We start from the raw sequence: 9890 nt of genomic DNA, 5'->3' as shown, positions 1-9890 counted from the left end.
TTTTTGTACTCCGCACTTCCACAGTTATAATATATTATACATATGTCTTTTGATCCTAATTTAAAATGGCAAGTATTTAACATTTCTTCCAAAATTAATGGGAACTATTTTCAAGACTTACGCAGATAATACTTTATTTTTAAAAATAATTCCTTCTTCACAACACAATACAGCTGATGTATTTTCAAATCAGCTACTTTTACATGACAGTATGAATTTGATATTATAGTATACTAACATGCAGAAAAAATACAGCCACAATTAAATACTCATTAAATACTATATACAATGCCATTTACAGTTTCAAGCATTTTACATTTTCAAACTGTCAATAAAAGGAAATTATATAAACTGTTATTTAGCTATGTGTGTGTGTATATATATATATATATACACACACACACACACACACACACACACACACACACACACACACACACACGGATTTCAGTAAAAAAGGATCACTTTAAATAACGTTGAAGATGAATGCTACAGGAGTTCAGTTCTTGAATAGTTCAATGCACTTTGGATTTGTTAATTTTGTTCCATGCCAGCCATGAGTGACAAAGCTAAAGACTCCACTGTGAACCAAAACAGATTAAAACAATTAAACATTTTAAATATGCTTGTTTACATCACTCTGCAAAGGTTTTCTGAAGCTGTCTGTTTTATAGCTTACAAAATATATTTTTACTATTCAGATTACAAACAACGATATCTTCTCTCCATCAGGAGATTTCAATTTTATCAATTTCATTACCTGAAATATCTTAAATAATGAGGGATCAACTGTGGAAAGTTGCATTCCTTTCAAATGTTGGTCCTTAGCAAAAAGAATAAATGAATCTTTGTCCTTTGTAAATAATGCCCCCACCGAAAAGATCCCATAACACAGGACAAAATTCTGCTTTAATTTATATCAGTGCAAGCACAGAATAAATTCACTTCAAAAAGCGGACAATTTATGTTGCACCTGCTCTCGTATTTAAGGTCTTGAAATTACAACCATGGCCACTTTTGTATTCTCTGTCCTTGTGAGAAGCCAGTGTCATTTAAAATTAGTAATAGAAACGTAGCCGTGTTAGTCTGGTGTAGCTTTTGCTTCATTTAAAATTAGTGTTATTCTTGTACCACTACCCACATTATTACGTATTTAGTTTTCCACAGATGCACCTGTTACTTAAACAAATATTTTGTTATCTTTAGAAATATTTAGTGGGTGCAACATTCAGACTGAAAAAATACATGCGAAATACTTAAAAGTCTATCAGCTGAAATGTTTAAGAACAGTGATATTATACCAACATAGATGACATGTTAAAACGGTCATGGCCAATTTAAAATGAAACTCTCAACTCCTAATCGTTAAAATGTATATTCCTCAGTCAGACTCTGCCTCCATTTGCCTGTTAAGTACTGTACAAGATTATACTGCTACATAATATCTAACGCACCAGCACAAAAAACTACTGAATTGTTAAAATAAAAGTGGCCATTTTATGCCTTCCATTCTAGGATGTCTATTCTGATATCATAATAAAACAATAAATAAAATACAGGCAGTCCCCGGGTTACGTACAAGATAGGGACTGTAGGTTTGTTCTTAAGTTGAATTTGTATGCAAGTCGGAACTGGCAACCAGATTCAGCCACTGCTGAAACTGACCAGCGGCTGACTACAGGAAGCCCGAGGCAGAGTTGCTCTGCCCCGGACTTCCTGGAATCAGCCGCTGGTCAGTTTCAGCAGCGGCTGAATCTGGACGACTGGGACACTTCAGCGCTGCGGGGACCAACCTGGCAGCACCCCAGCTGCTCTACCTCAGGCGTCAGCAAGAAAAGCCTGGTCTGCTGGGGGGGTGGGGGGGGCGCACTAGCTGCGCCCTCCCCCCCCCCCCCCCCAGCAGACCAGGGAGACGCGGAGGATGCGGGACCGCGGAGATGCGCCGCGGTCCCGCCACCTCCGTCCTCCGCGGCTTTGCTCCGCGTCTCCCTGGTCTGCTGGGGGGGGGGGGGGGAGGCGCCCAAGCAGACCAGGGAGACGCGGAGTGGCTTTTCTCACTGTGGAGGACGTGGGCGGCGGGACCACCCAGACACACCACGGTCCCACCGCCCGCGTCCTCCGCGGCTTTGCTCTGCGTCTCCCTGGTCTGCTGGGGGGTCCCGCTGCCCGCGTCCTCCTCGGCGAGAAAAGCCCCGTTGGTAAGTAGGGATCCGACATAAGTCGGATTCATGTAACCCGGGGACTGCCTGTAATTCTGTTTAGCTTATAGAAGGCACTACAACATCTGCATAAAAAAGAATATGCAATCTATGTTTAACAGTGATTATTATCTCTGACTACAAATCATCTTTTGTCACATATTCAACGTCAGCCATTTTAAGTGATGTGTAGTCAAATAAATGAGTACCAAATACTTTAAGTGGCATGTGAATTCCATTGACACAGTTAGGATTTACGATTGATGCCAATCATCATTAGCATGTCTAGCCTCAAGGCCTTAGGCAAAATGAAGAAGGATTTGCTGTTCATAACCAAAACAAGGCACACATGCTGTAAAATATTTTTAAATTGTTTTATTAAAAGAAGAGACAATGCTTTGCCAGTCTCACACCTTAATCTTGCTCTTACACAATATAAAAATCAATTTAAATCATATTAAACAGACACATTCCTACAAACTCAAAAAAGCCTACTTTCTGAAAGAAGTTTATAAATGAGAAGCGTCAGTATATAAAAAGACTATTGTTAAATTGTTCTGTATACTCACAATGAGGAAAAGAGCCTCTACAGACTGCTTTATTTAGAACTGTTACAAGAAACATGTGACAATTTTTAAAATCTGATTCCATCTTCTCTATGGATTCCATCCTAAGAAAGAAGTGCAATTTAATTAAAAATATAAAATTGATAATTGACTACATATATATTCCTATATAAGATGACATAGCCTTTCTTTTTAATAATGAATAAAAATGAGTGCTTTGGGTATTCTAAGCTTTCAGGTGAGATGATCTTTCAATTGTGTGTGAATGGAGAGCTTATAGCACAGCCCTAGACAAAATATGGCCCACGGGCTGCATCCAATCTGTGGACGCAGGAGAGATCCACAGGCAGACTCCCTGCTTGTCTTGTCCCACCCACATGCCGCTCAGAAAAGTGGCTCCCGGTCCATTTCTCTTTCAAAACTGAGCCCGGAAAGTGGGGGGGGGGGAGGGGGGGAAGAGCTTCAGGTACTGCCCCAGCCCTCACCACAATCCCATTGGATTTGAATAACAGGCAGTCACAAAACAATATGCCCCCCCCCCATAGTTATTTACAGACACACACGGCTCTGAAGCCAGTTCAGGGACGAGGTAGGCAGGCAAGCAGGCTGGCTGAGAAACATGCTGGGCTGCTGGCCAAGAGTCACCCAGATAAATCTTCTGGCCAGAGCCTGCCTCTGGTGCCTGGCCTCTCCCTTCCCCAACTCTCTGTCTCCCAATACTCCTCCCTCTATACCACATACCCAAAACCTCTGCTCCCCTCCTGCACCCATATCCTCTCCCAGATCTGGCACCCCAATCTCCGGTCCCAGGTCATAACCCCCTCTTGTCCTAGATCACAACCCAAACCCCTGCACCTCAGTCCAGTGCCTGAGGTCACAACCACCTCCTTCACCCAAACTCACTCCCAGATACCACACTTCCTCCATTAATATAAGAGAAAAATGCAGCGCTTGATCACTTACCAAATTTCTAGAGTGACCCCCCAGCAAAAATTATTGCCAACCCCGGGTGGCTTAGCACAACAATTCTTGACAGAGGCTACTAAGGCACTATCACAACACAATTAATAATGAGCTAACGCCACACTCTGCTATGAATCGAATAGCTAGTAGGATTAGACACCGATCCTGTGTGAAGTAAAGTTACTGTTCCAGTCTAGGAAACCTCTCTTATGCGATATGCTCTCAAGCTCCAAACTGCTTCAAAGCCTAGAGCAGTGGTGGGCAACCTGTAGCTCGTGGGTTGCATGTGGTCCACTGGATTTCGGTGTGTGGTCCACGGAACATTGTTTACCATTGCCCACGTGCAAGTTACCAAATTCTGCTAGTTTCCATTTGTGTAGGTTTTTTCCTCTAGTAGTTTTACTAAAGTAACCAACATGTAAAGCAAGGGCACGTGAAGTGAGGTGCATGCTGACTGCACACAACACTGAGTGAGAGCCATACAGTTGCTCCCCTTCCAAACTTAGCATGGCTACAGCTCAATCAGCACACCTCGCAAATTTGAGGTATGCAAGCACAGTTAACAAAACTACCGTATTCTGGGAGACCATCTTGGTTATGCAATCTTGCAGCCCATCGAGCTGAAAGAGGCCTACTCAAGCAGCCCACTCACTAACCTAGATTGCCCATTGCTGGCCGAGAGCTAAGAAGCTACTTGATTAATCGCTCTTCTTTTTCCCTGATGTGGGTTCCATAGACAAAAAACACGTGCCCAAGAGATGGATGCCCACGGCAAGTTAGCACGTGGATGGCGAGTTCCACGGGGACAGATCAGCACTGAGCACTCCTGAATACTCTGCCTTATAGAAATTTCTCATCTGGTGCCTAAGAATACAGAGGAGGTATAAAGGAAAAAGCAACAGAATATAATACATTTAGGCAATCCTCATATAATGCAAGAGGTTTGCTTAGACATTTATAGGGCTTATTTTTGATACAATGGGAGCCCTGAACTTTCTGGGTGAAATGCTGGTCCACTGAACTCAAAGGCAAAATGTCCCTCAACTTTGACAGAAGCAGGATTTCACCTTCTGAGATAGAACACAAGGTTACTATCAACTAGCCAACTATATCAAAAAGGAAGATTTACAGAGCCAATAACCAAAGGAAGTTTAACTTTTCCTATCTTCCCTTGCCTTTTTACCAGTCCAGAACGAGTCCTTATTATTTAAACTCACAACTCTCGTAAACCAAGTAAAAAATGTCAGTTCCTAGTGCCTGTAATTTTAAGCTAAGCATTAAAAGAAAAAATGTAATTACAAACATGACCATTGAGCCTTTCATTTTATTAATTTATGATTTTTTTTTACATACAACAGCCACCATTATCCATTGAAAAACACTCTGATTATACAACCAACAGGTGCCTGAAGCTGATAAGCTTCAGTTCAGTTGAATTTTATCCTTGTTAACAAAAGGTCATTTCAGCCTCTTCCAATAACCATGCAATGCAAAAAGATATATACTTCAAACACAACACTGGAACCATGAAATGATCACATTAGGACACATTACTTACCTCCAAGCTCCCAAACCAGCCTGCCAACGATCTGCAAACATCAGCACTAAATTCAGCACTTTCATTATAGCTTCTTTCACAAAACTGACCTAAGATAATAATGGGGAAAAATATAAGTAGCTGTAATCAGGAATTTATTTTTAAATTCAATAAGTGCTTCTGTAGGCTGGAAAATGACATCCCATGATGTTTAAAATTAATGTTTCAATTAAAACAATCGTGAGGATATACTCCAATTCTCCAAACTACAATATATGCTTTGTTTACTGGATTAACTATTCACTTCATTCTGTGGTTGACTATTTTGACAATATCTAATGTACCTAGTATTTGGGATAAAGTACTGCTCCAGTGACAAAGTGTATCGCCTACGAAGTGGCAAAGTTTTAAACAAATGTGGACATTTAAAACATCAACTGACAAAATGCAGATAATGAAATATTTCTTGGTCCTATTTATATTTTGTTTAAACTAGTGCATCACCCTTGTTGCTTTCCCACCTTTGTAGGAACTTGTAATTTAGGTTAATGTAGATTATACAATCTGGAATATTTTATAACTGCATTTTAACCTAAAATACTATTTAAATACACTACTGATACTAGCTAAAGCTACTGCAAACAGGTACAGCATACGCTGACTTTGCTGTCTGTACAACAGTAGTTTTCAACCTTTTTCCATCTGCGGTCCCCTGACAAATTTCAAGTGGAGGTACAAAGCCATTTGGAAATCCTAGATGTAGTCTGTGGACCCACTGAAAAATCATTGCTCTACAATACAACAGTTCAATCAGGTAGTAGAGCTCTATCACGTGTGGCACTCTCAGTTACTGCTCACCTTCTTGCTACCCTGATCAGCTGTTTGTCGGCTCAGTGCGGCAGCCATGTAAATTTAAATGAAGCGGCAATTATTTAAATCGCCGCTTCATTTTCCTATGCCTGGTAGCCTAATCTACATGCCTCTGGCGACAGAGACATGTAGTCTAGACGTACCCAAAGTGGAGAACCCATAGGTACCCACATCCTGAAGAATTAGTGTTAGTGCACTGGGTGAATAATAATGTGTTCTTTTTCTAGTACTGTCCCTATAGGTGTTTCACTCTAGGGCTAAGTCTACACTACCAGGTTATTTCAAAATAAGTCCCGAAATAACTATTTTGAAATAAGCGTATTCCTCTTCACAAGCAGAAGTTATTATTTCAAAACAACAGGCTTGGTAGTGTGGACACTCGCCTAGTTATTTTGAAATAAGGGGAGTTATTTCAAATTAACTCCTCAGTGTAGACATGCCCTAGGTGACTACTGAATTCTTTAAGGAGCAAGGGCCTTCAGAATTGAGTTCAGTATTGAAGAAAGTACAACTGAGCCACATACAACATCAGAAGCCAAGTCATGAGATATCACACAGCACTTACCAAAAGTACAAAGAGAGGTCCAAGTCACAGTTCTATTTATTTCACTGATGGGAATATTTTTGCAAAAAGCTGTAGAAGTGGCAATAGATCTTATAGAACAAGTTCATATGCCTGAATGTGTTTGGAGATTATAAGATTGGTAGCAATAGCTAACACAATCAGTAATGCATGTGGGAAGTCTTATATTGCAGAGCCTTTTGATTTATCTGCAATCGAGACTAATAATTTGGGAGACTTTCTGAATGGTTTAGTCCTGTCAAGATCGAAGGCTAAGGCTCTCCTGACATCAACTGTGTGTAACACATCCTCTTTGTTTGAGGTTTAGGGTAAAAGATCAGAAAGTGAATGCATTAGTTAACATGGAACTCAGAAGATATTTTTGGTAAAAACAGGTGTGGCCGTGTGAACTTGTCTTTGAAAGGTAACATGAACAGGGGGTATGCCAAAAGGGCCGCCCATTTCCCTAACTCATTATGCTGATGAAAGTGGTGGCTACCAGAAATGCTGCTTTCAATTGAGAAATGGAGAACAGAGATTCTATAAGACATTTAAGAAACAGCTTGAGGTCCCAAATAGAGTAGGACTCTTGACTGGGAGAAATACATTTCTGAGACCCCTGAGGAGCCTCGTCATCACTGAGTGGGCAAATACAGAAAAACATTCAATTCAAGAATGGAAAGAAATGGTTACTTTTAAAAACCATGGTTATTTGAGATCTGATGTAACCATGTATTCCATATAGCTGTGCATACACATAGCACATTAGAACCAAAGAATTTTTTCTAGCAGTACTGTCACACCTAATGACCATAGCCTCTCCTCTGGCAACATGAAGTCGAGTCTCCCTGACACCCTCCACCTCAGCTCCTTTACAAAGAACACTCAGAAACTAGAGTCTGATGCATAGGATGGAGGGTCAGTCATGGAATACACACATGCACCTTGTCTCAAAGAACCACAGCTGAAAAAGAAATGATTACTCACGTTAAGTAAATGAAGTCATGTATTCCACTTAGGTGACTCACAAGCAGTACCCACCCTAGAAGGTGGGGTTCAGAATCTACCTAAAACAAGGTTAGCAGGTCTACCCACCAAAATGTTCATCGCCCTGAAACATGCGATACCAACATAATGGTTCAGAAATACACAATGAAGAGGTATAGACAAAGCTAGAGGCTGAAACTCTCTAGTGCATCACTCTCTGGTCAGACAACATCTGTGGTCCAGCATGCTTTTGACTAGCCGGATGTCAGAGGAATGGCCATACTGGGTCAGACCAAAGGTCCAACTAGCCCAGTAACCTGTCTGTCAACACTGGCCAATGCCGGTTGCCCCAGAAGAAGTGAACAGAAACAGGTAATCATGAAGTGATCCCACTCCTATCATCCATTTCCAGCCCCTGAAACAGAAGCTAGGGACACCATTCCTACCCATCCTGGATAATTGACTGATCTATCCTCCATGAATTTATCTAGTTATTTTTTGAACCCTGTTAAAGTCCTGGTCTTCACAACATTCTCTGGCAAGAAGTTCCACAGTTGACTGTGCACTGTGTGAAGAAAAACCTCCTTCTGTTTGATTTAAACCTGCTACCTATTAATTTTATTTGGTGAGCCCTAGTTCTTGTTATGGGAAAAAGTAATTAATTTTTTTTTATTCCCTTTCTTCATACCTATCATGATTTTATAGACCTCTATCATATCCCCCCTTACTCTCCTCTTTTCTAAGCTAAAATGTCCCAGTCTTTTTAATCTCTCTTCATATGGCACTCATTCCAAACTCCTAATCATTTTTGTTGCCCTTTTCTGAACCTTTTCCAATGCCAGTATTGCCTCATCTCAGAAAAGCTATCACATCTATATGCAGTATTCAAGATGGGGGCATACCATGGATTTGTAAGAGGAAATAAGATATTCTCCATCTTATTCTCTATCCCTTGTCAATTATTATGAACCCATTTATCATGGCCAAGTTTCCCATGGTCCTATAAAGTTTGTTAACAGACACCAGGTCTGACTTTCAGTGTTCTATGCTGTTATTTATCTCTAATTTACCTCTAAATATCTTTATGCCAGCAGACATGTTGTCCAAGAACCTGAGACACGTTCAAGGCATTGTGGAAGGCTGAGATTGCAGAGTAAGGGAAATGACTGAAAACGGTTAGTAGAAATGCTCTTAAACTTGAAGAGTCTGAGGGCCTCAATGAACTCTATTTTTTTAGTAGGAACCAAAATTGACTTTATTGTTTAGGATGAGACCCATTAGCAGACATGGTGTAATGTTGAGACATTCAGACAAAGATCGCTTGCCCCCAGAGTCCATTTGGTGAAAAACCTATAAACAAAACACACCACTCCTTGCTGTGAGCTGCATGTAGGCATAGCAAACACCCATGTGGGGATTGTTCAATATAAACAGAAAAGTACTAAAAATAGAGCGATTTGAGATGAAAATCATACAGAGCTCTGACTCCAGGCAGGACGAACCAGAGTGGGTAGTTATTGGCACAAGTGCTGCCCCTCTGCAAGTACTGCTTGGCAAAATTCTTTAGCTGTGTGCAAGGTGTGCACACACTTAAGTGGAATGCACACCTGCATCTACTCAAAAAAGCTGCTTTGATGGCTGCCAGGTTCACTGTAATAGAACCCAGTGACTGTCCTGAGCTTTTAAAGAAAAGTTGAACATAGCGCACTATATCTGACAGCAGCCTCATGTGTACCAAGTTGGAAAGCAGTAAGAATTGAAGTCAGTGAACTCGTCGGAGACTGACTTCTCTTAGGTTAAGTCCCTACCTGGAAAATTTGAAGGATGGTCTCTGGAAATCTTACGAAAAGAATTTTGGGTCTTCCTCTTAGATGCCCTTAAGAAGTACAGTTCAGAGGCAGCAGACTTACTCAGAGACCAACGTACAGGAGAGGTCCCTGATCAGTGTCCGAGGTTGGACATACTGTGCTCTCCACTGTGAGGAGTCCAAGTTAGTGCTCTCTGTTTTCTGATGGCTCTAGATTTTAATGCAAGACGCAAGTTGCACTTTTAGAAAATATAATATTCCCTGAGGCAACAGGTGCACAAGACGTGTCACTAAGTCACTGAGACTTCCTGTTGGTACAGACAGGCAGTGTCTGAAACCAGAACTTAGCATATCCTCCCAGTAAAATAAAAACTCCCAGAAGAGGAGAAATTACATCTCT

General features: G+C 41.0%; 1 protein-coding gene across 4 annotated transcripts in view; it reads right to left on the bottom strand.

The window, feature by feature from the left end:
* Nucleotides 1-398: 398 nt before the first annotated feature.
* The window catches only part of TUBGCP5 (tubulin gamma complex component 5), a 53272-nt gene continuing 43780 nt past the window's right edge, over nucleotides 399-9890 (bottom strand). For 3 of the 4 annotated variants that reach the window (XM_075916235.2, XM_006135828.5, XM_025177819.3), the window contains 3 exons: nucleotides 5286-5374; nucleotides 2768-2868; nucleotides 399-581 (listed from right to left, as the gene is read on the bottom strand). In XM_075916235.2, the coding sequence (XP_075772350.2) occupies nucleotides 535-581; nucleotides 2768-2868; nucleotides 5286-5374 (237 nt within the window). In that variant the 3' untranslated portion in view covers nucleotides 399-534. Of the gene's footprint in view, nucleotides 582-2767; nucleotides 2869-5285; nucleotides 9701-9890 lie in introns of those variants that run through there. The other variant, XM_075916237.2, reaches the window with a different exon arrangement.

Source organism: Pelodiscus sinensis, chromosome 1 (genome assembly GCF_052426305.1).
Source record: "Pelodiscus sinensis isolate ZL-2025 chromosome 1, ASM5242630v1, whole genome shotgun sequence".
In the NCBI taxonomy this organism is placed as follows: domain Eukaryota; kingdom Metazoa; phylum Chordata; order Testudines; family Trionychidae; genus Pelodiscus; species Pelodiscus sinensis.
This window is presented reverse-complemented; position numbering and strand designations above follow the sequence as displayed.